Source organism: Capra hircus, chromosome 15 (assembly GCF_001704415.2).
Source record: "Capra hircus breed San Clemente chromosome 15, ASM170441v1, whole genome shotgun sequence".
Lineage (NCBI taxonomy): Eukaryota > Metazoa > Chordata > Mammalia > Artiodactyla > Bovidae > Capra > Capra hircus.
Genome location: NC_030822.1, coordinates 376,983 through 402,937, shown reverse-complemented (window position 1 = coordinate 402,937; position 25,955 = coordinate 376,983). Strand labels below are relative to the sequence as shown.

The window sequence follows — 25,955 nt, the reverse complement described above, 5'->3', positions numbered from 1 at the left end:
CTTGTTCCAGCTTGCACTTTTTCTCAAGGTCTAGAGGTCCCCTCCGGCGCACACTCAATGTTAACTACAGGGTTTTAATCCATTGCACCTGTCACTTCCAAGCTGTCCCCTCTTCTTTGTTTATTTTGGCTTCCTCTGTTTGCAAGCCTCTTCAGTGTCTAATTTCTGCCCTGACACAAGGGGGAGAAGGTGGTCACTTATTTAGCCTCACTTGTTCAGTTATATTGTTGAGAGGGAGGGACACTGCAAACAAATGTCACTGGCGTGTTTGTGTGGGGAGAGCTCCCAGTGTGTGGACCACACTGGGTTTGCCCCAGCTCAAGGAGGCATGTGCTTCCCGGGTCTACACTGCTCAGGCTCCAGGTTTCTCTGCAAGGGTACTGTCCCAAGTGGGCCCTGAATTTCGTGCACTTCCCAGGTCTAAGCTTCTCAGGTTCTCGGTACTCCACAAAGGCACAGACCTGGTTGGGAGTGCGTTTTGTGCCCTTCCCAGGTGCGACAGCTCAGGCGACCAGATGCTCGGCGAGTGCACTGTCCCAGGTGAGCTGCGTGTCTTAATCAGCTCCCTGGTGCTGGCCACTTGGTTTCCCAGGTGTGCTGTGAGAGCACTGTCTCGGGTGTGCCGTGTGTCTCCTCTGGGGAGCGGATCTCAGGCTGCGACCCTCCTGGTGGACGTGAGCCATCCAGGGTCCCAGGAAAATGTGGTTAGCAACTAGGAGCCTGCGCACAGTTTGGTGGAGGATGCTGTCTCTGGGGCCGAGATTGCCCCTCGCCTTCTGGCGCTGGCTGTCGCCTGCCTGCCCTTCTGCCTCTGGCTGGCTCTCTTTTGGTATTCTCTGAATCCTCTCTTCTAATGTGGGCCAGCCTAGGCGGTAGAGTCTTTCCTGGGAAAGCTCTCTGCCTCTATTTTGTTTTGTCTCTCTGGCCGTTCCTCAGTGTGGGTTGCTAGCTCACCTTAGGTCCTTCAGATTGTCCTCAGGGCATTTAGGCCTGGCCCTTATCCTAAGCATGCAGCCCACGCCTCCCTGTCCAGCCCCCAGTTGCTGGTGGCAAACTCAAGCATCTGGGCTACTTCTCTGCTGGCAGTTGCAGTTAGACAACTGTTTTTATTCTGTGGGTTTTTGTTTTTTTTTTCCTCCCAGCTATGTTGCCCTCTGAGATTCCAAAGCTCCCTACAGACCTACCTGTGGGAGGGTTTCCTACTGTGTGGAAACTTCTCCTCATGACTCCCTCCCAAGGACAGGGCTCTGTCCCTAACTCTTTTGTCTCTCTTTTTGTCTTGTTTATTTTGTCTTACCTCCTTTTGAAGAGAATGGGCTCCATTTCTGAGTGCCAGCATTCAGAAATTGCTTTGTGGAAGTTGCTCAGTATTCAAATGATCTTTTGATGAATTTGGGTGGGGAGTGGGGAGAAAGTGGTCTCCCCATCCTGTTCCTCTGCCATCTTGGGCCAAACTCAATTTACAAATATTTATTAAAATTTAGAAATATCTCAAAATTTGACACGCTATTTTGTGAAATTTATAAACATATAAACCAGTAATGGCTATAGGTAAGGAATGCATTGGCTACACGTGAGTCATTGCAGTATTTTACAGGTATGCCTCAGAGAGATTGAGACTTTGGTTCCAAACCGCTGCAATGAAGAGAATTCTGCAATGAAGTGAGTCACATGGAGTTTTTGTTTCCTAGTGCGTATAAAATTTATATTAACCCTACACTTTAGTCTATTAAATGTGCAATAGCACTGTGACTAAAAATAAGTACATATGCCTTAAATAAAAAATACCTCATTGTTAAAAAATGCTAACCGTCATTTGAGCCCTTACCAGGCATAGCAGTAACACTGAAGATCACTGATCACAGATCACCATAACAAATATAATAATACAGGAAAATTTATAGATACTGTGAGGATTACAAGAATGTGAAACAGAAATGAAGTGAGAAAATGCTGTTGGAAAAATGGCACTAACAGACTTGCTTGATTTCAGGTTGCCGCAAAGCTTCATCTGCAAAGTGCAATAAAGTGAGGTATACCTGTAATAGGTTCTCTGGTGTAAAATTGATGCCCTATTTCCCAACTCCTGTATTCCTTCCTACTTAAGCCACAGTGAAATATCTCAAGAACTTTTATGTAACAGTTTCTTTTCATTTCTCTTTTCCATTTTTAAAATTATGAAAGTATAATACATCTATAGGAGATTTGGAAAATACAGAACAAAGTCCATATAGTTCCATTATGTATTGAAATCATACAGAATCTGTTCTCTTATCACTGGAGTTATGTTAGGAATCAATATTGAGAGCTATTTGAGAATAACCCACGTATTTCAGGTAAAATGTGACATTTACCAAGAGACGTCTTTGACTCAGTCATTGAAAACCTCAATAAAGTTAGAAGACTAAAAATAACTCAGAGGATGGTTGCAGAGAAGAAAGAATTTAAGTGCAGAATTAATACCAAACTCAGCGAAAGAAAGTGAAATTCTTAGTCTCTCAGTTGTGAATCTTTGTGACCCCCATGGACTCTAATCCTCCAGGCTTCCTTGTTCACGGGAGTCTCCAGGCAAGAATGCTTGCCTGCAGGGTGGATTGCCATTCTCTTCTTCAGGCGATCTTCTGATCAAAATCAGTAATCAATATCAAAGATACTTTAAAAATTCCATGTATTCGGAAATTAAATGTCCACTTTTAAATGATGGGTGTGTCTAAAAAAGCCACAATGAGGAAAATTAGAGAATATTTGAAATAGAATAAAAATGAAAAGAATTTACCAGAATTTGTTGCGTGCAGCTGAAGCTGGTCAGTGCAACTAAATTATGTAAGTTTCTTATTTGTGTGACCGCTGTTTCTTTTCCTTCCTTACAGGAACAGTTCCTCTCTTGTTGGAGCATGTAATTTTTTTTTTAATCCTTTGGTTTTAAGTGAAAGAATTAACCCTTAATTCTAGCGCATGAGACAGTCTTACTAATCTTGGCACTCTGGCCTCCTGAGGACGGCTCTGCCTCTTACAGAAGCTGAGCGTGGTGCCTGCGGATAGCGCCATTGCCTCAAAGTTCTTTTAAAAATGAATTTATTCTCCTGTGCATGTTTACGAGCAATTTGGGGGAAAAGGAACTTCCCAGACTTTTAACTTCATAATGGGAGCAATTTTTTAAAATTTCTATGTATCGGAACAGTTTTTTCTCTTCTTTGAAGAAACCTGAGGTCCTGACTTGCAAGGCATTGTAGAGTTCTAGGCAATTGCATCTCGGGACATATACAGGCTTGCTCACCACCTAATGCTCTGGGGGGCAGTCTAATAACTGTTCTACTGCAATAATGAGTCTCTAGTTAATCCCTCTGTCAGTTCCTTCCAGTAGTGCATGTGAAATAAGGTAAAATCAGAGGTCTCTTTGTAACTGTCTCAGAAGAGGTTTCTTGCTGTTTAGTTGGTAAGTTGTGTCCAGCTATTTTGCGACCCGAAGGACAGGAGCCTGCCAGGGCCCTCTGTCCATGGAGTGTTCCAGGCAAGAGCACTGGAGTGGGCTGCCACTTCCTTCTCCAGGGGATGTTCCCGACCCACGGACTGAACCCACGTCTCTCGCATCTCCTGTATGGCAGGTGAATTCTTTATCACTTGTGCCACCAGATAAGCCCATCTCAGAGCTGTAGGCTGCTTATTGTAGGTCTCATGATATGGGTGTTTCGGATCCTAATCTGCTCCCTACTCTTCGCTGTTCCCTAGCTTTTCCCCTCTTTGCATCACTTGCATTTTTCTATGTGATAATAATTTTAGGTCACTTTGAGAATTTAGATTTCTCTATCTCACTCATATAAAGTGCTAGTATCTTGGGAAAAAATTCTATTCAATGGCACAATTTCTGATAATTTTAAACAAAAGTTCTGAATTAGAATCTCGTTTAATCATTTGGTCAAATATCTTCATTTTTCAAGCAATGGATTAAGTGAGAGCATTTTCAAAAATCTTACAAAAATCACATGCTTTTAGGAGTTCTCTCAAACCTACTCTGGATTCTGAGTCAGTTGACAAAAGTAACAAGGGGGTAATAATCACAATAGCATATTCTTTATTCTCGTTAAGCTCTTGAGAACCGCAATTAGCCTTCAGGACAAAGCGAGTCTTCTCTGGAGAATTTGCCCCTTTTGGACCTTAACCAACCAATCACAAGATGGGACCATCCCATACTGTCAGAGACTAGGGGGCAAGGCAGATTCCCTAAGCAATCAACAAAAATCCAGGTAAGTGTGGGTGCAGAGTAACTCTTTCTCAATAATGGAATGAGGATTGAACTTTCTCATAAGAAATTGGATGACAGTTAAAGAGAAGCTCCTGAAATATGTCTCAAATGCTATTCCTTCTTGGGTAGTGACATAAATAAGTATGTTTCTCCAGACCTGCTATATCACCCTGTCACTCAGTCAGTCGGTCACTTCAGTCGCTCAGTCGTGTCCAACTCTTTGCGACCCCATGAATCGCAGCACGCCAGGCATCCCTGTCCATCACCAACTCCCGGAGTTAACTCAGACTCACGTCCATCGAGTCCGTGATGCCATCCAGCCATCTCATCCTCTGTCATCCCCTTTTCGTCCTGCCCCAAATCCCTCCCAGCATCAGAGTCTTTTCCAGTGAGTCAACACTTCGCATGAGGTGGCCAAAGTACTGGAGCTTCAGCTTTAGCATCAGTCCTTCCAAAGAACACCCAGGGCTGATCTCCTTCAGAATGGACTGGTTGGATCTCCTTGCAGTCCAAGGGACTCTCAAGAGTCTTCTCCAACACCACAGTTCAAAAGCATCAATTCTTCGGTGCTCAGCCTTCTTCACAGTCCAACTCTCACATCCATACATGACCACAGGAAAAACCATAGCCTTGACTAGACGGACATTAGTCGGCAAAGTAATGTCTCTGCTTTTCAATATGCTATCTAGGTTGGTCATAACTTTCCTTCCAAGGAGTAAGCGTCTTTTAATTTCATGGCTGCAGTCACCATCTGCAGTGATTTTGGAGCCCCCCAAAATAAAGTCTGACACCGTTTCCACTGTTTCCCCATCTATTTCCCATGAAGTGATGGGACCGGATGCCATGATCTTCGTTTTCTGAATGTTGAGCTTTAAGCCAACTTTTTCACTCTCCTCTTTCACTTTCATCAAGAGGCTTTTTAGTTCCTCTTCACTTTCTGCCATAAGGGTGCTGTCATCTGCATATCTGAGGTTATTGATATTTCTCCTGGCAATCTTGATTCCAGCTTGTGTTTCTTCCAGTCCAGCGTTTCTCATGATGTACTCTGCATAGAAGTTAAATAAGCAGGGTGACAATATACAGCCTTGACGTACTCCTTTTCTTATTTGGAACCAGTCTGTTGTTCCATGTCCAGTTCTAACTGTTGCTTCCTCACCTGCATACAGATTTCTCAAGAGGCAGGTCAGGTGGTCTGGTATTCCCATCTCTTTCAGAATTTTCCACTGTTTATTGTGATCCACACAGTCAAAGGCTTTGGCATAGTCAATAAAGCAGAAATAGATATTTTTCTGGAACTCTCTTGCTTTTTCCATGATCCAGCAGATGTTGGCAATTTGATCTCTGGTTCCTCTGCCTTTCCTAAAACCAGCTTGAACATCTGGTAGTTCACGGTTCCCATATTGCTGAAGCCTGGCTTGGAGAATTTTGAGCATTACTTTACTAGCATGTGAGATGAGTGCAATTGTTCGGTAGTTTGAGCATTCTCTGGCATTGCCTTTCTTTGGGATTGGAATGAAAACTGACCTTTTCCAGACCTGTGGCCATTGCTGAGTTCTCCAAATTTGCTGGCATATTGAGTGCAGCACTTTCACAGCATCATCTTTCAGGATTTGAAATAGCTCAACTGGAATTCCATCACTTCCTCTAGCTTTGTTCATAGTGATGCTTCCTAAGGCCCACTTGGCTTCGCATTCCAAGATGTCTGGCTCTAGATTAATGATCACATCATCATGATTACCTGGGTCGTGAAGATCTTTTTTGTACAGTTCTTCCGTGTATTCTTGCCACCTCCTCTTAATATCTTGTGATTCTGTTAGGTCCATACCATTTCTGTCCTTTATCGAGCCCATCTTTGCATGAAATATTCCCTTGGTATCTCTAATTTTCTTGAAGAGATCTCTAGTCTTTCCTATTCTGTTATTTTCCTCTATTTCTTTGCATTGATTGCTGAGGAAGGCTTTCTTGTCTCTTCTTGCTATTCTTTGGAACTCTGCATTCACATAGGAATATCTTTCCTTTTCTCCTTTGCTTTTCACTTCTCTTCTTTTCACAGCTATTTGTAAAGCCTCCTCAAACAGCCATTTTGCTTTCTTGCATTTCTTTTCCATGGGGATGCTCTTGATCCCTGTCTCCTGTACAATGTTACGAACCTCCATCCATAGTTCATCAGGCACTCTATCTGTCAGATCTAGGCCCTTAAATCTATTTCTCACTTCCACTGTATAATCATAAGGGACTTGATTTAGGTCATACCTGAATGGTCTAGTGGTCTTCCCTACTTTCTTCAATTTAAGTCTGAATTTGGCAATAAGGAGTTCATGATCTGAGCCACAGTCAGCTCCTGGTCTTGTTTTTGCTGACTGTATAGAGCTTCTCCATCTTTGGCTGTGTTACCTCTAAATGTGTGTTACCTCAATTTAAAGTAAATAAATAATGTAAAGAATCTTAATGCCTGATGACCTGATTCTGCATACGGTGAGTTGTGTAACTATTTCCCTATATATCACAGTGTAATAATAAGAGAAATAGAGTGCACAATAAATGTCATGTGATTGAATTATCCCCAAACCATCCCCACTCTCTGTGACCCCATGGGCTGCAGCCCTCCAGGCTCCTCTGTCCATGGGTCCTCCAGGCAAGAACACCGGAGTGGGCAGCCGCCCCTTTCTCCGTGTATCGGCGTGTAGCTGCCCGATGCTGTGTTAGCGCCTGCCGTGCAGGGAACGCACGAGCCATACGCACATGTAGCCGCTCCCTTTGGACTCCTCCCATTCGGGTCAGCACAGCGCACTGGGGAGAGGCCCGGGTCTGCGCAGTATGCTCCCGTTAGTTGTCTGTTTTATACACAGTATCGGAATTTCTGCTTTAAGAAAGGGGAGGGCTTCAATTTCTGCTCATGTAGCCGTCCCGCAGGCAGATCGCACTCTCAGCAAGGGCTCCAACTGGAGTACGCGCACGCGTTCTGCCTCGTTGCGAATACAGTTAAGAAATGAAACCGATCCTCAAAGCAGTGATTCACTCTGCTTGGACGATAGGGTCATTACGGTTGCTTATTGGTTGTTTAGTCTCTCAGTTGTGTCCGACTCTTTACCACCCCATGAACTATAGCCCGCCAGCCTCCTCTGTCCGTTGGATTTCTCAGGCAAGAGTACTGAAGTAGGTTGCTATTTCCTATTATCGTCAAAATAAGAAGATAAGATGTAGGCCCTGTTAGTCTAGCTTTTGTAAAACAGGAGGTTGTATCAGATGAGTTTGAGAGTCATGTTTTGGGTTGTGATTTTAATGCCTTAATAAATACAAGATCGATACTGGCTAAGAACAGTCTATTTCCTTGGAAAAAATTCCTTTAAAAATGTTTCTGTCATTGATGTCAATAGATATATACAGTTTGTATTGTGATTTGCTTCTTTTTCACAATTGTTTTTACATTTATAGGTATGACTATACTTTTCCATGTTGTATAGCAGTTGATTGCATAAATACATTATAATTTATTTCTTCATTCTGCTGTTATTCATTGGTCTGGAGTATGTTGTTCATTCATCCCTTTTACATTACGTTTCATTTAGCTTTGAACACTTGTTCATTTACATTCAGCCAGTCGCTCAGTCATGTCCGACTCTTTGCGACCCCATGGACTGCAGCACGCCAGGCTTCCCTGTCCATCACCCACTCCCGGAGTCCACCCAAGCCCATGGCCGTTGAGTCGTTGAGTCGGTGATGCCGTCCAGCCATATATGATTGCTAATACACTTGCAACACATTGCTTTTATATTTTTTGGTTTGTTTTGTTTTTTCTAGATTATTTGAAATTGGCTTACTTCTGTCCACTCTATTTTGTTCTTCAGTTTGGAAGCTTTGCAATCTTGTCGATTATGCCCTCCCAGCTACTTATCACACATCTGTAAATGCTGAAGCCAGTACGTGTTTGCTTTCCTTCTGAACAGTAGAAGGGCTTCTGAAACGCAACTCTGGTTATCCCCTGAAAACCTCTCTTTAATGACTGTCTAGCACGGTCAGAATGCAGTACGCTTTTGCTTCATTTCCGAAGGAAAAGTGACTCGATTAGGAAGAGTGATTATTATTGATTTACTGAAGTTCTTAGTGCAGAGAAGAAAGGGTTTTACATTAAAACTTTCATGAAGCTTCCAGACATGCGTTTTCCCTATTCAGACGATTTCCTCTTGTGAACATGACTGTATCTGGTTCCAGTTGCTGTAAATATGAATCTTGCCTTATCCTTTTCCCTCTTTAAACTTGTTACTTGGAATGTATCCCTCCTCTTCTAATGCATTGGAATTTATCGCAATACTTCTGTCCCCATATGTGTAACCCTAACTGTATCAATCTGTTTGGAACCTAATTCCTTTAAGAGGAGACAGAGAGCTGAAAGATGATGTTCTTATGCACTGATTTTTTTCCCTTGTGAAATAACTGAAATTTACATATTTGAGGACATAATTACACAGATATTTGGGAGAGTCCTGGTAATACAGAAACCCTTCACATGCTGTTCTCGAAGTTATTACCTTTACCAGAGAAAGAAACATTGTTTAATTAATCACAAAGTATAGTTCAATATTCTTTGGGCTTTTCCTTAAGGTAAATACACAGCTTACATTTTCTCATATGATTCTTTCTGCAGTGAAAGTAAGCTGTTCCATGTGATGGTCTCTGTTAGCCCATGTGCTTACAGAAATCAGTATATATTTGCTGATGAATTATATCTGGGATCAGGCTGCCCCATGACTCCGATACAAACATATATGTATGATTTTATATACCCTGTCTATGAATGTGGGATCAGGATAAGAGTAAGAAGAATGCTTATCTATTAAAAAAATAACCTCTAGATATTTTTTTCAGAATTTTCTGCCTGGTGCTAAAATTATTGTCCTGGTTGTTTTTCTTTAAGAACAAATTTTGCTTCCAGTTATAGTAAGGTAGAGGCCTATGTAATTCCTTAGTTACTGAATGTTGACCCTCTCCAGCCGCAAGACCTTATATGTAGCACAGATTTCCAGCCTGGTCAGGGAACTGATTTTAAGTTGTCTTGGGCTACTGTTGTATTTCACTAAAGCTTAAGAGATGGTTTAAATTCCATTCACTCTTCCTAACGTGGGAGGTCACTAGTTCTGGGAAGATCTTTCGTACTCAACAATAGATAGCCACGCTCTGCAAGGACGCGTGTGTATATGGGGCCTAGAAGAAAATGTGGAATAAAATCTCTAAATGGTTTTGCAAGGCACAAATCTTAAACCTGTGATGTCATCCTGGGGTGTTATCTTTTCATTGACTCCCAGATGTAAACAGCTTACGGTTTATACTACAGAAGTATCTGGGGCCACGGCCTCATTACAACGGTCACCTATGAAATAGATGCTGTCTTTGTTTCACACATGAGGGAGCTAGAGCTTCGGGAGGTATTTTAACAATTTGCCCAGTGGTGCAGAGCCAGTTGGTGGCTAGTTGATAATGCCAAACAAAGAAGAGTGCCTTTCAAAGCTTATGTTCGAAGCCACTCTGTTATTTGATCTGCAAGTCGTCTTTCTCAGAAGAGCTAGTGAAAGCCTTTTTGTTAGAGAATGACAGAGATCTCTGAGCAACACTTTATTTTTTTCCAGGTGCTTTACATCTACTCTCCCAGGTCGCGCTTCTCTCTGGCCCCAGTGGGCTGTGGGGTTTGTACGGGCCTGAAAGTCAGCGGCCATTGCCGCAGCCTTGCATGCTTTTCTGCGACCTATGTGTCTATGCCTCCCGTGTTACCAGAAATGTCCTCTGTTTAACCTTTTTTCTCTTCTAGGCTGTCTCAGAGGAGGTGCTCCTTTTTCAAACAGAGCTATACTTTAACCCTAGGAATATACGTTATGGCCCTCAGAAAATCCCTCTGGAATGTTCTGCCTCTAGGTGAGTCCAGTAGACCAGATCCTCTGAACGTTAGTTTCACCTTTACTTACCAGACGCTTCTGCAGAAGCATAGGTTGTAGAGACTATGACATGACTCGCCTATAAGCATAAGTCCAAACACCAAATTAGCACTTAAAAATATTTTGAGTATGTTTAAAAATTTTTTTAATGTAATATTAATTTTAGAATAAAAACTTTATACAATCTTGTGTACCTAGATTATTCTACAGTAACTGAACTGCAAAGCAAATCGTTAGTCACCTTAGTAAATGGAAGAATCAAGCATGTTATCTTTCGATGTGTTCTCCTTCATAATATTTTTTTCTGATAGATTTTATGGTCCAATTCCATGTTAGGAGAGTAAATGACTAAAAAGTTAAGAGAAAACCAGATTTTCATTTTAATACCAACTCACAGACATATATGAAAGGAAAGCCTTTGCAGACTACCTTTGAATGCACTCTGCAATTTTGTAGAACTGAGAGATTGAATCCCAAAAGGACATAGTATATCCTACACACTTTTACCATGTCACTGAAATAGTCACGTTGAGTGCCGTAAACCTGAGGGACAAATCTTAGAGACGACCTGAAAACCACAAGAAAAATCATCTTTGTTTTGTTCTTCAGTCACTCAGTTGTGCCCGACTCTTTGCGACCCCATGGACTGCAGCACGCCAGGCTTCCCTCTGCTTCACTGCCTGCTGGAGCTTGCTCAAACTCATGTCCATCGAGTCGGTGACGCCATCCAACCATCTCATCCTCTGTCACCCTCATCTCCTCGCACCTTCAATCTTTCCCAGCATCAGGGTCTTTTCCAGTGAGTTGACTCTTTGCATCAGGTGGCCAAAGTATCGGAGCTTCGCCTTCCGCATCAGTCCTTCCAGTGAAGAGTCAGGGTTGATTTCCTCCTGGGTTGACTGGTTGGATCTCCTTGCAGACCAAGGGACTCTCCAGAGTCTTCTTCAGCACCACAGTTCAAAAGCATCAATTCTTTGGTGCTCAGCCTTCTTATGGTCCAACTTTCACATCCATACATGACCCCTGGGAAAACCACAGCCTTGACTACATGGATCTTTGTCACCAAAGTGATGTATCTGCTTTTTAAAGTGCTCCCTAGGTTTGTCACAACTTTTCTTCCGAGGAGCAAGTATCTTTTAATTTCATAACTGCAGTCACCATCTGCAGTGATTTTTGGAGCCCAAGAAAAAACATCTGTTACTGTTTCCACTTTTCCTCCTTCTGTTTGCCATGAAGTGATGGGGCTGGATTCCATGATCTTAGTTTCTTGAACGTTGAGTTTTAAGCCAGCTTCTTCGCTCTCCACTTCCACCCTCATCTAAAGGCTCTTTAGTTCCTCTTCCCTTTCTACCATTAGAGTGGTGTCTGACCTGCAGATTAGATAGGCAGGTGTCTAACCTGCATATCTGAGGTTGTTGATATTCCTCCCAGCAATCTTGATTCCAGCTTGTGATTCATTCAGCCTGGAATTTCACATGATGTACTCTCCATATAAGTTAAGAAAAAAGCAGGGTGACAGTATACAACCTCGATGTACTCCTTTCCCTATTTTGAACTAGTCCATTGTTCCATGTCTGGTTCTAACTATTGCTTCTAGACCTGCATACAGGTTTCTTAGGAGACAGGTAAAGTGGTCTGAGAGTCCCATCTCTTTAAGAATTTTCCATAGTTTGCTGTGATCCACACAGTCAAAGGTTTTACTGTAGTCACTGAAGCAGAAGTAGATTTTTTTTTGGAATTCCCTTGCTTTCTCTATGATCCGACAGGTGTAATCGATTTGATTTCTGGTTCCTCTGCCTCTTCCAAATCCAGCTTGTACATCTGGAAGTTCTCAGTTCACGTGGTGTTGATGCCTAGCTTGAAGGATTTTGAGCATTACCTTGCTAGCATGAGAAACGAATGCAATTATACACTTGTCTGAACATTCTTTGGCATTGCCCTTCTTTGGGATTGAAATGAAAACTGACCTTTTCCAGTCCTGTGGCCACTGCTGAGTTCTCCTAATTTGCTGGCATACTGAGTGCATCACTTTATCAGCATCATCTTTTAGGATTTTAAATAGCTCAACTGGAATTCCATCACCTCTACTGGCTTTGTAGTAATGCTTCGTAAGTCCCACTTGACCTCACACTCATGACTCTAGGTGAGTGACCACACCATCGTGGTTACCCAGGTCATGAAGACCTGTTTTATATAGTTCTTCTGTGTATTCTTGCCACCTCTTCTTAATATCTAATGCTTTTGCTAGGTCCTTGCTGTTTCTGTCCTTTACTGTGCCCATTTTGCAGGAAATTTTCTCTTGGTATCTCCAATTTTCTTGAAGAGATTTCTAGTTTATCCCGTCCTATTGTTGTTTAATATGTGGAAATAGCTGACGTGGGCTTCTCAGGTGGCTTAGTGGTAAAGAATCTGCTGGCCAAGCAGGAGATGCAGGTTGAATCCCTGGGCTGGGAAGATCCCTTAGAGAAGGAAATGGCAACCCCACTCCAGTATTATTTCCTGGGAAATCTCATAGACAGACGGGTCTCGTGGGCTATAGTCCATGGGGTCACAGAGAGTTGAGCACGACTTAGTGGCTAAACAACAACAGCTGACATGAAAAAAGAATTGCGCTTAGAGCAATGTGCAGCATATTTTAACATCGTCAGGGTCCCTTTTTTAGAAGTGGTGGAGAACTGGTATTTTTTATTGTGGTAAAATGTATGTAAGATGAAATTTACCATTTTTAGGGTATAATTCAGTGGCATTAAGTACAACCACATTGTTGAACACTGTAGAGCTTCCCTTTAACTTATCTTCACATGGAAAAACCAACGCTAAGGGATTTAGTGATATTATGGGAAGTACCGACCCTTAAATAGAAAATAAGGTTTGATTTTGTGTACGCACACACACTTTTATTCCTCTATGTTGGCCAATGCTTAGAATAGTGTAAAAATGTTTCACCTAATCCCATGGGGCTCTTGCTTCTCCGTATGCGCCCAGATTAATGGCGACGACTACAGCATTTCTCTTTTGATCCTAATTATTACACTGTCGGCACCTCCTGTTCTTGAAAGAATGAAGACTAGGATAACAAAGGCATATGATTCGATTTTTGGTGCATGAATCTTACTGCTACACACACACACACACACACACACACACACACCCCACCTCCAACACCAGTACACTGGGTCAGATAAGCTTTTGACAACTTTTATTGTTCTTAGGATCCATTTATCTAAGTCTGTTTTACTGGGGACTTTGATACTCGGCTAAGGCAAGCATTACAAGTCATCTGTTTCCTAGAGGGTAAAGACCCTATGCTGCACCCATAAATCCCCGTATTGAAAGTGATCATGATATTAAACAGCAGGAAGAGCACCTCGGCCCAGGTTCAGATTCAGGAAGAACCGGTACCAAGGATGCCAAGCCTACCTGCTCTTGTTTCTCTTCTCTTTAGGAAGTCAGTGTGGCTGGTGCCAGTTTCTACAGAAAATGAAACAAAATTGGATCCCAGTCCCTTCATTGCTGACTTTAAGACAACACCAGAAGAGCTAGGATTATTAAATTCTAGTCAGACTGACTCCATACTTAACTTGAAATTGGTGCCATGAATTGTGTTGGAAAAACAATGGTTTTACAGACAAAAAAATTGATATAAACCTTTTCTTAGATATCTGATCACTAAAACTCCTAACTCAGTGAAGGTCCTGATTCAGTGAAGTTATATTTTTTAGACAATTTTAGGGATGTCTTATTAATTTAATGTTTAACTTAACTATTAGATAATTCTATTACCCATTTAAAATTTTTAGTTTTACAGAGTAGTTTCAGCGATAGGTCTTCAGTGATAATAATAGGATTTAATTGATATAAACTTCTAATAAATATTTTCTAAATCTATTTTTTTTAATAAAAAATAGGAATATATGTGAATGTATAGTCTCTGTGAATGTGCCAGAGACTAAAATTTAACATATTAATTCCCTGGAGGATACTTTAACTTGAGGGGGCTTTCTTTTTATTATTCAGTAAAGTTGAGTCCTAAAAGTATTTTATTATTAAAGAAGGAAATTAGATTTATAGTCTAGAATTTAAGTAACCACCTCCTTAACTGAAATTGAAGGTCTTATTTTCCTTTATTTCTGACATGACTCTTCCACACTTGAAATAATTGAAGTGGACAACATGGAATCATCCTGCCACTTTAGAGCAATTTGCTAAAATAGATGAATATTTATCACCATTTCTGATGCTGTCTTCTTTTTCCTAAAAGAGAGAGTCTACCAATACAATAACAAAGGTCACTCTGATTTCAGGGCAGTTTTTGTATCAGTTACAAGGGTGAAATGCGCCATCCGTTATTCACTTCCACTTTACAATTCATGTATTTATTTTTTATCTGAGTTGATTTACAGTGTTGTGTTACTTTCTTCTATACCACAAAGAGAATCAGTTATCCAGATACATACATCCTCTGGTTTTTTAGATTCTTTTCCCATACAGATTACTACAGTATTGAGCATGGTTTCCTGTGTGTCGACTGCTTATTGAATGTACATTTTGGACGCAATATCCTTGTGAAAATAGATTTTGCCAAGGTATTTTTCATTTGGATCTCTTTTAAAGTGCTGCTATCTTATTGCCAGTAAAATGTTGTGTGTAGTTGTTTACATGATGGGGCCCTACCTTTGGCGTAAACGTGTGTGTGTGTGTGGCCTGCAGCTTCTGCATTGGCAGGTGGATTCTTTACCACTCAGCTGCCTGGGAAGCCACACACACACACACACGCACACACACACACGCACACACACACACACACACGTTCCTTTCTTGTCTAATGATTGAGTTTTTATCATGAAAGGGTGTTGAATTTTGTCAAATCTAACCACTTCTGTCTAGTATAATATTGGATATTATATGGATATAAGATAGAAGTTTTCCTTCCACCTGGAAACTGATTCAGACCCCTAATTTTTTCAGATAGAAAGCCTAAAAGTTATAAGCATACTCACCAGTTATTCAGTCCTTTTATTAATCTTTGTGAAGCCATCTGGTTTCTCATTAGAATACCAGGACATACAAGAATTTTAAGAATTCTATGTGATTTCTAGGATATCTATATTAGCAACATTTGCCGTGTAGCATAACCCGAGATTCATCACTCATTTGACAACACTTCCCATGTGATTCCATACACCAAATGAACCCGATCAGGGGTCCTCTGAAGCACCCCGAAGTCAGCTATAAGTCAAAAGTGCTTCATTGGAATTTGATTTAATAAGATTTGTCAATAAATATCAAAAGGGTTTAGAACACTCAGTCAGATAGGGTTGAAGGTCATTGTGAATCTTATTTTACTTGGAAATGAATCTTATTTTATTTGGAAATGACCTATCTATTCAATAAACTTTCAACACTTGGCTTAGCACAACCCTAGAAATTCAAGGTACCCAAATGTGGAGAGACTATTTTAGACAGACATTCCTAAAGCATATCAGACATTCCCAAATTATCATTACTCCCCAAAATTATTCTTAATAGAGTTTATCTAAAATCTCCTGTCTCATTTACCTTTTCTTTCCTTAGAAGTTTCTTCACTCAAGTTACTTTCCTCGCTGAAAACTTTGTAACAGATGTGTTATATATTAAACCTAGGCATAATGCTTAATGTTAATGACTCTTAGACATGTCTATATTAGTTAGATCAACAAGCAAACATTAATACTAGATATTTAATGCTGAATATTTCCCAGTTCACATGAACCTGAAGTTCATTTAGGTTAATTTCTTTTAGCAGGTTGATTCTTTGCCACTGAGCCACCTGGGAAGCCTTTCATTGTCTTAAAATTATACTAAATAATGTCACTTCTAGAAAGGCACGGTTTCCAAGCAATGACTTAAAAACTCTCGGAATTATAAATTAGAAGCAAACACATTTAACAGATTCCAAAAGTCAGAGACCTTAGATGGTTAACTGATTGTTTTTCTCAAGGAGAGTTTACAGAGGTGTTAAGATAACATGGAGGTACTGTCTCCAGAAGAGCATAATTTTAGTAAGTGTGTGCACACCTCAGCATGGGTGGGTACAGGGGTAAAACCAACAATGCAAGTGTTGCTGTTAAGCAACTGGATTAAGACAGATAAGCCTTGAGAAATACACCTATTTCCAAACAGTCTGCTAAGGTCCCTTGTAAATGAACAACTAGAGTCTTGGCTTTACTCACACAAACATTTATTTTTTCATTTCGGAAATTAGCAACTTGAATTTTGAACTTGTTTATTTATTATGATACTTCAGCACCAAAATCCAGCCAGCCTCCTTGAAAACACTTCCTCTTGTACTTAGGGGAAGTTGCACCCCAGGGGAAGAAATCTCTATGGATCTTCTTTGGGAAGCAGTTCCCCGTAGTCCTCTCTAAGGAAGTGAAGAAGTTCTCATTTTCATCAGTTATTTTGTGTGCACATGAAGAGCTTAGTTGCTGAGACCTCTGTGTGCATTCTGTCTCTAATCCTGATCACTGTTCTCTGAGGTGGGCACTAGGGTCTGAAACGCACAGGTGAGATAACCGAGCTCCCACTGTTTATGTAACTTCCTTTCTGAGCTCTTTCTACAGCTCCGAATTTAAACAAGTGCATGGAAGGAACTGCTTTTGGGAGTTTGCTTCCTCATGACTCTTCCTTTCCCTCCTTCCTGGCACTTTCTGCTCCTTCTTTTTTCTTCAGTATTCCATTCGCAGTGGCCACAGCTTTTCCTGCCATCGCTTCGCATTTCTTTACGATTCCCGTTTGGTCTTCTCGATGTTCAGTCTCTTCCTTCGGTCCAGGGATTTCCTTCAGAACCGCTGCTCCAGCCTCCACTGGCAGCTGGCAACTTGAAAAATACTCACAGCCTAAAAGTTGAGGGTCATGTTCTGTTTGATGGGAATATTTAGGACTTCAAGCCTGAGAGGCAGTGTCTCAAGAAACCCTGAGAGAACTGCTCCAAGGAGGCAAGCGGGGAGGGGAAGCCACGTTACACAGAAGTTCTGCAGCAGAGGCAGTCGTCTGCACGCCCGAAGACGGGTGTTAATTAAAGGAGAGCCAGATATGTCAAGTCAAGGCATTTGGTGCTTTTCCACGTGTGAGAAGGTGCAAGAGTCTGGGCTCACTACAAACATCGCTTCGGAGTGCCCCTCACCTGTCTGGGGCCACCATCCTGGGTTTTCCGGGCCTGCATGCCCCGGGCCTCCCGGCTCGCTGTCAGCGGGGGCTGCAGCCTCCGCGGCACCCTTGGCCTGCCGCCGTGGCAGGGAGTGGTCTGCCTCTCACAGCCCTGGCCGCAGAGCTCCTGAACAGCGCGCTTTCCTGGTGGGGGTCCCTGTTCCCATTATACCCTGTATCCCAGGGTCGCAAGCCCCTTCCCAAGCTGTCCCCTCGGTCATGGCATCAGGCCCTCTTGCTCTTACCTGTGACCAACTCCCCACTTGGCTCCGGTTTCTAGAACCAGGACCTCGCCTCGGTGGCTGGGAGCTTTCTCTTCCTCGCAGGCCTTCCTGCCCTGACCCGGGGATCAGTCCTGCACCGTCCCCTCGGGTCCTGGGGCCTCCCTAGGGATCGTGTTTGGGATCTTCCCTTCCGCCCTCTCTCTTTGCTCTAATCTGCCCATCACCGGCGTCAGGACATTTATTCATGTAGGGTGACAATCTGTCTTCTAGACGGGGACACCTCTGAAAGGGAAAGGAGGTGAAAGCAGTCCCGCGGGGAGAACAGGCAGGGCCATGGCCTCACTGGACCCAGAGCCTGAGTTCTGCGCGTAGTTTGACTGGCTCCCGTGGGCTGCTGGGAAAGCTGGCTGACAATTCTGTGCCAGTTTTCGGTTGTTTAGTCGCTCAGCCATGTCTGACTCTCTTTGCGACCCCACGGACTGTAGCCCGCCAGGCTCCTCCGTCCATGGGGATTCTCCAGGCGAGCACACTGGGGTGCGGTGCCGTTTCCTCCTCCAGGGGATATTCTGCCCGACCTGGGGGTCGAACGCACACCTCCAGCCCCCTTCTATGCCATTCTTCCGTATAAAACTGGGTTAATGGTAACCTGGAGCACCCGGGCCTTGTGAGACGGAAACAAGTGAATCAATGCTGAGCACTGAGAGCAGTGTCTGCTTCCTAGTACTCGTCAAATGCATTTCAAGTACAATCGGCATCCATTTTACTTCTATGTTTGTGAACTAATTAACCGTTCTAAGCCTGCGTGAATTGAATGTGAGGATGAACACGACCACCCTCCCCACTCCAGACACTGAAACTGCTCCGTGGCGTTTTGAGGGGCCTCCGAGGAGCTCTAGTGCTTTCTGTCTCAACACAGAATTCAGCGAGCCCAAAGTGACAGATAGGAAGTGGTTTATTAGAATAGGATGCGTATGAGGCTGAAAGCAGGTGAGCGACAGGGGGCTGCCCCCTGAGAACTTGAATGGGCTACGATTTTATCATCAAAGGGCACATGGAGAGGGCAAAAGAGCCTCTTTCTTCCTCATTCCTGAGTCAACGCCACACTTGCATCGTCGGCTCCCCCTCCAGGCTGGGCCGCGGCCTTTCCTTGTCCCTACATGGTCAGGCTAGGATGGTCGTGGCACCGTGGGGAAATTATTTCAGGTCTCGGTACAGTGAGCCTCTGTCGCTTTGGAACGCCGCCTTTCCATACATTATTGTTTTTTATGTGTGCAGGGAGCTTGTCCTCGGGACCCTTAACTTGCCGAGCTCACTGGGGCAGGGTGTGGGCCTCTGCCACCACTGCTTTAGTGTTTGGGGCACGTCTTAGGGTTCTGTTTCAGGGTTTTGTTGTCAAGCAAACCAGCTTGGTTCTGTGGTTAAGCAAACCTACTTTCTTGAGTAATCGTTACCTTGCGGGTCTCCCTTATATTTTCTATTTGCAGTCCCCTCGTGGGGTTAAGTATTGAATCACCTCCCCCATCAACACTGCTCTTATAATCTGATTTTGGCTCTTGTTCAGTTGCTAAGCCATGTCCAACTCTGAGACCCTATGGACCACAGCACGCCAGGCTTCTCTGTCCTTCACCATCTCCCAGAGTTTGCTCAAATTCATGTCCACTGGGTCGGTGATGTCTCTTCTTACTATGCAAATAACTTCTACCTGCAGTCCTCAAGCCTTCCCATCCATCTTCCCATGTTTCTGCCGGTATTTCTGGTTCTATTAACGTATTAAGCAACATCTCAAAGCTGGAAGACAGTTACTCCTGACACCAGTGACCTAATCAACAGTTACCCTTCAGGAAAGCACAGTGAAACCCGAGGGGCCACAGACCCAGATGTGGTTTGCATGCTCTGCAGGCCACCAGCAAAATATTGGCATTGACTCCTTTAAAGTGTGGTGTAAGGCAAAATCTTGCATCAAGCCTGAGTTAAAAGAGGCTACTGTTTTCCGGGAAGGGTACCATAAGCGATCATTATTGAGTGTCTCCTGCTTGTAATGAGGTGGGCTTAAGAGAAAATAATTCAACCAAGGTCTGAAGCCTCCAAGGTAAATACTACAGATCCGCTCTCCTGGGTGTCCATGTGTTTGTTCTCTGCGTCTGTGTCTCTGTAAATGTTTTGCAAAGAGATAGCTCATAAGAATCTACTTTTAGCCCAGGGAACTCAGTGCTCTGTGGTGAAGGAAATCAGAAAAGAGGGGGTATATGTCCACAAATAGCTGATTCTCTGTGCTGTACAGCAGAAACTAACAGCATTGCAAAGCAACTCTACTCCAATGAAAGTTAATTAAGAAAACAGATTCGCTCTCCACAGAAAGCCCACTTTTCTTGTTGTCTGTCAAAGTTGCCAGCCAGTGGGATGCTCAGAATGTCTTCAGGGTTTTTTGTTCAGTTGCTGAACATTTAACTATGAGGATGCCTCCCCTTAGAATTTGACTGTTACTCTGATGCCATAGTGAGAAAGTGCTGGACACAATCACGCAGTTATTTCTTTGGGAAAATGTACTCATGGACACACACACATGCAGACACACTTGCCTTGTGTGTGTTTGTGATCAGCTGTGTCCAGCCCTTGGCAACCCCAGGGAATACAACGCGCCAGGCTCCTCTGTCCATGGGAGTTTTCAAGCAAACACTGGAGTGGGTTGTCGTCTCCTACTCCAGGGGATCTTCCTGACCTGATCAAGCCCACATCTCCTGAGCCTCTCGCATTGGCAGGTAGACTCCACCACTGCGCCATGTGGGAAGCCACAGCACATACATGTTAGCAAGTCGAATATTCTATCTAAAGTAGAGACCTATTGGATATTTTTCTTAGCCTGGACTTTGCAATGTTAATATGAAATTAAAATTATGTCCATTTTAGAGTTGCTAAGACTGAGATTCCCACTACTAGGTCATACAACTAGTAAGTGGTCAAATCTGGATTTACACCTGGCTTCCCCATGGTACTTAAACTCTCTCCATTGTGATTTATTCCATATATCGCTATGTAAATCAATGACTTAAAAAATGTTGAACATTAAAGTAGATATCCCAAGTAGAATCTGAACTCACAAGCTGTATTAGTTTGAGAAAGCTGTGTAAGGTGTCTATGCCTCAGTTTTCTCATTTTTAAAATAGGGATAATAGTATTGTACCACGAAGTTGTTGGCAGGATTAAGTATGTTAATAAATTCACAGAAAGTAGACAGTGCTTGGCACATAGCTGTGAATATTCAATAAATGACATGTGTTATTATCCTAGAATGTGACTAATGTTATCCTCCTCCCATGAGAGATCGGTGCTCCATCTAGAACGTGGATGTCCAGGACTGAAGAGGACCGCATAATACATGCGTGCACGTAAAAGAGAGAAAGGGGCCGTCTGCACTGCTACAGAGTGAGGGGCTGTTCCCAGGCCTCGTATAGTGGTCTGACGATGCCTACTACTCCAACATCAGAAGGGAGTAAGCGGTGTAAAACCTCTGCCCCGTTGGTGGAGAGTTGTTTTGATATCTAGACAAAGTGGAACCCTTTCGTTGCGCTGGAAACAAAAAGCCATTATTAGTTAGCAATAAAAGGGAAAGCATCAACATTTTGGGTTTCTTTCCTCTGACAGCCATCGAGACCCCAGATGGCCTCCCAAGAAGCTGATGGTGCAGAGCTGCGGGCAGCCCGCGCGGGTGAGGCCCCCGGGCGCCCCGGGGAAGCGGCGGCGGGGGGCAGCTCCGCCGACCCCGGGTCGGAGAACCACCCGGAGGTGCTGCAAGTCCTCGGGGTAAGTCAGGCTCCGTTGGTACACTTCTTCAAGAGGGAGGGCGATGACCATCCCATGGGAAACCTTGTTGATGCCTCCACGGGGATTTCTGAGTTACTCATCACTGGATCGGTCATGTGGTTTAAGAAGACGGGGGCAGATTTTGCCCCTGAAGAGGAGACACGCGGAGGCATAACCTCACGGTGGGAGACACCCTGCCGGGGCTGGAGAACGGGCGTCACCGAGCTGCGGCCCGAGGCAGGCGGGGAGGCCAGTGCGCCAGGCTGTGCTCAGCCGTGTCCCTCACTCTGTGCTTTTCCGAAGGGAGTCTGTGAGGACGGACTCGGAGGGGCGGCAGAGGGGACGGTGAGCGCCGCCGTCGGAATCAGTGGGCATCGCAGGGGCACAAGCCTTCCAGAGCAGACTCTCGCCCCGTTAATCTAGGCTTGATTTTTGACCATTTCAAGCACTGATATCTCCTTTTTGAGGAAAATTGAAGTGATCTCTTCTCCAAATACCATGTGATGTCACTTATGTGTGGAGTCTAAACCATGACACTATCGAGCCTGCTAGGAAACAGAAGCGGATACAGACAGACTCGTGATTGACAGGGGTGGGGGGCGGGGAGGGGTGAGCTGGGAGCCGGGGTGAGCAGGCGCGAACCGTGAGGTTAACACGCGTGTCGGTGGGTAAACGTGGTCCCGCTGTGGAGCAGAGGAACTGTATTCAGTATCCTGCAGTAAACCGCGAAGGGAAAGAAAAAACAAGTAAAGCGACCTCTCGCCAGTGTGGACCAGCACGTGGTCATTCCGCTCTCTCTTTTCCCTCCTTTTGCAGGCGGTCCAGATCCTGAATGCAGCAGTAATTCTGGCTCTGGGTGGCTTCATGCATTCCGTACAGAACTTGTCCCATCCCTCCAGTTACTTCTTTTTCTCCGTTGTTTACACAGGTTATTCCACATGGGGGGCTATATTTGTGAGTAGTCAAATTCCACTGACTGAATATCGTTTCTTAGCTGCCACTACTAGAAATGTACTTGGGCAAATTTCCCTCACATTTTAGGAGTGGCTTGGTAAATGTGAGATTTTTGAGGCAAAGAATGGACTGGAGTTTTGAGAATACCATGAACATGTAAAGAATTCCATTTATCAAAATTAGACTCGTGGAACTAATATTACATCAAAATAGACATTTGTATGTCCATATAGACATTTAGATGTATAAAAGATTTTTAGAACACCTGGTCCAATAAATGAAACACATTATCTGAAGCTTGGGTAAGAATATGAGAATGATATTAAATATAAGTGACTATTATTTATATTTAATGTAAACACAAGCATAAAGATAATTATATTACATGGAATATGTGTATTGTTATATGTCAAACTGGGCATATCCATATAACCTATAAAAGGCCAGATACAAAGCAAAGTGAAAGTCTTACACACTTATGCAAAATTTAAAGCCATTTAAGATTGTGCTTGTATTAAATAGAGTAGAATCAAGTGTTATTTTGTGTTCTAGAAGGTGAATTTGAGAAGTTTTGTACAACTGCTGGTCATTATCTGCTAATTAAGACTACATATGCCTTTCTCTGCTTCACTTCCTATTTTCGAACAGTTTCTTGTTTCGGGAATTTTATCTGTCTTAGCCGGGATAAAACCCACAAAAACACTGGTAAGTGGCCATTCGCCCTCTTTCTCTGTGATCACAGGAGCAGAAACAACTCATCCATTAGCGGTAGGAGAGTAGGGGTTGGTGAGTTGGGGTGGAGCGTTTTGGTTCACTGCTGTTTCTCTAGGACCTAGGCTGTAGCTGGGCGTGTAAACCCCTTTCAATGGCTGTTTACCTAGATGAACTGGAGCCCTAGGAACGCAGCACGCGCTGCCTGTCTGAAGCGATGACCTCTTCTTCTCTTGCAGCTGGAGAGCAGTTTGGGGATGCACTGTGCCAGTGCCTCCGTCGCAGTAGTCGGGATTGTTTTTCTCTCAATGAATTTATTCGCTAACGACCCATTACTCAAGGGCTGTCAGTCTTCCCAGCCACCTGCCCTGTGCATTTACATGGCAGCCTCTTCAAACGTATGTCTTATAAAATTATGTATAATTATGAAGTACTTCAACAATCCAAAGTACAGAGGAACCAATATACCAGGCACCCTGCTGCCTTGATTTGAATCTTGGTTCTACCACTGAGTAGCTTTGCTTTGAAGGAGCAAATAAGATAACCTCTTTGTGTTTCAATTTTATCATCACTGAAATGAGGATAGTAATAGATTGAATTATTGTATGTAAAGATTATGTAAATTAATATTTGATAAGTAACTAACACAATGCATACTGTATTAGATGATTATTACATACTGCTGCTACTGCTAATGGGCTTCCCAGGCGGTACCTGTGGTAAAGAACCCACCAGTCAATGCAGGAGATATGAGATGCAGGTTTGGTCCCTGGGTGGGGAGGACCCCCTGGAGGAGGGCATGTCAACTCACTCCAGTGTTCTTGCCTAGAGAATCCCATGAACAGAGGAGCCTGGTGGGCTGCAGTCCATGGGGTTGCAAAGATTCAGACAGGACTGAAGCGAATTAGCATGCAGCACGCACTGCTACTGATACTGTTACATTCCCCAGAGAGATTACATTTAAAAAGTTTGATTTCACAGTTTTCTTAATGAAACTAACTTGGGAGATTTACAGTTTTCTCTGTGGTCTGGGATTTTCAAATAGTGACTCACTGAAGCTTTGAACGGCTTTTCTTTTGAATTTATCTGAGTGTGGTATTTTAAAAGGGAAAATCTTTAATAGCCTTTCCAAAGTATTTTTTTGGCTTGTGTTTACGTGTTCTCCCTCTTCTACAGTCAACTGAGAAATTAATATTTTCCTCCAAATTGTTTATTTTCCCATGATTTGTGAACTGTTTTTTTACTGACTTAATCTTCCTGTTTGCTGATACTACTCATGGAAGTCTGAGTCCTAATGTTCTCCATTTTATTTTTAATAATCTAAGTTAGTATTTATATGGGTTTGATTTTGTGTGTGTGTGTGTATATTTTGGAAGCATTTCTCTCCAGAGGGATTAGCATTTGTTTCTTCTAGGTGCCTCACCGATGTAGAAGGAGCCAGTAATTTTGTGTTTCACTCTTCAGCTTACTCTTTAGTTTGTAGGCATACTGTAAATGCCTAAACCTCTAGGAAGTACAAGAAAAGAACTGATGAAAGGGTCCCTTTTGCCCCTTTTCCTAAGCTGCCTGTACGTCTCCTGGGTTTACTGCTATTCCAGCTGGTGGATGTTAACGGTAATGTCAGCACTTTCCCCGCTATAGCTGTTTCACATAGGTTGATACAGAAGTACCTGTGTCTCTCTTTCCAGGAAAAAGGTTTATAGGCTTTTAGATGGGCCTTGTGCCTCATGTAGTGTGTTGGTGTGTGGCTGTGTATTAAATCTAACTGTGCCTCACTCTGCCCTGTTTTATGGAGGGTAGGGGTTATAGTTTGGTTTCCTGCCGGCCTTTCTGTCTCCTCTGAGCGCTTCTACTGGATCTGATCTGCGGCATCACACCCTCCAGGGTCTCATATCGCTGGTGCTGGTCCTCACCTTGCTGGAACTGTGCGTAGCCTGCTCTGCCATAGCCCTGTGGCTCAGAGCAAATTGCTGCCATTTAAGAAAGGTGGGTTTGTTTAAATGACTTAAAATTCACATGATCTGCACCTTCCCTCTAGGGTTTAAGATTGTCCCTGACTTTTGGAACTGGATAGAAACTTTCATACGATAATGATTTGTGGGGTTCCTGGAGTTATAGCTCGTACAAATGTTAGACTTGGCATGAAGGTTGGAAAAGAATTCTAACCTAAAAATACAAGAGGAAGCAGTGTATTTCATCTTTAAGAGCATTTTAAAAAATTAATTTTTACTTTTTATACAATGTTTAAAGATGACCTTCATTTTATAATTATTGCAAAATGTTGGCTATATTCCCTGAGCTGTGTAATTCATCTTTGAGCCTGTATTATACCCAATAGTTGGTACCTCCCACTCCCTCCCCTCTATATAACCTGCCCTCCCTCCCTCCCCTCCCTCCCCTCCCTCCCCTCCCTCCCTCCCCTCCCTCCCCTCTATATAACCTTCCCTCCCCTCCCTCCCCTCCCTCCCCTCCCTCCCCTCTATATAACCTGCCCTCCCCTCCCTCCCCTCTATATAACCTTCCCTCCCTCCCTCCCCTCCTTCACCTCTATATAACCTTCCCTCCCTCCCTCCCCTCCTTCACCTCTATATAACCTGCCCTCCCCTCCCTCCCCTCCTTCACCTCTATATAACCTTCCCTCCCTCCCTCCCCTCCTTCACCTCTATATAACCTGCCCTCCCCTCCCTCTCCTCCCTCCCCTCTATATAACCTTCCCTCCCTCCCTCCCCTCCTTCACCTCTATATAACCTTCCCTCCCCTCCCTCCCTCCCTCCCCTCCCTATATAACCTTCCCTCCCCTCCCTCCCCTCCCTCCCCTCCCTCCCCTCTATATAACCTTCCCTCCCTCCCTCCCCTCCTTCACCTCTATATAACCTTCCCTCCCCTCCTTCTCCTCCCTCCCTCCCC

At 43.5% G+C, this 25,955-nt stretch overlaps 2 protein-coding genes across 2 annotated transcripts; both read left to right on the top strand.

Annotated features, from left to right (window-relative positions):
* OOSP2 (oocyte secreted protein 2) lies at positions 8,911–13,769 on the top strand. The gene is made up of 3 exons (XM_005690355.2): positions 8,911–9,057; positions 10,047–10,150; positions 13,616–13,769. Exons 1-3 carry the CDS (start codon positions 8,911–8,913, stop codon positions 13,767–13,769), a joined length of 405 nt encoding a protein of 134 aa, XP_005690412.1.
* Positions 21,240–25,052, top strand: MS4A3 (membrane spanning 4-domains A3). Its single transcript, XM_013969976.2, has 5 exons — positions 21,240–21,383; positions 22,200–22,337; positions 22,986–23,042; positions 23,288–23,446; positions 24,933–25,052. Exons 1-5 carry the CDS (start codon positions 21,240–21,242, stop codon positions 25,050–25,052), a joined length of 618 nt encoding a protein of 205 aa, XP_013825430.2.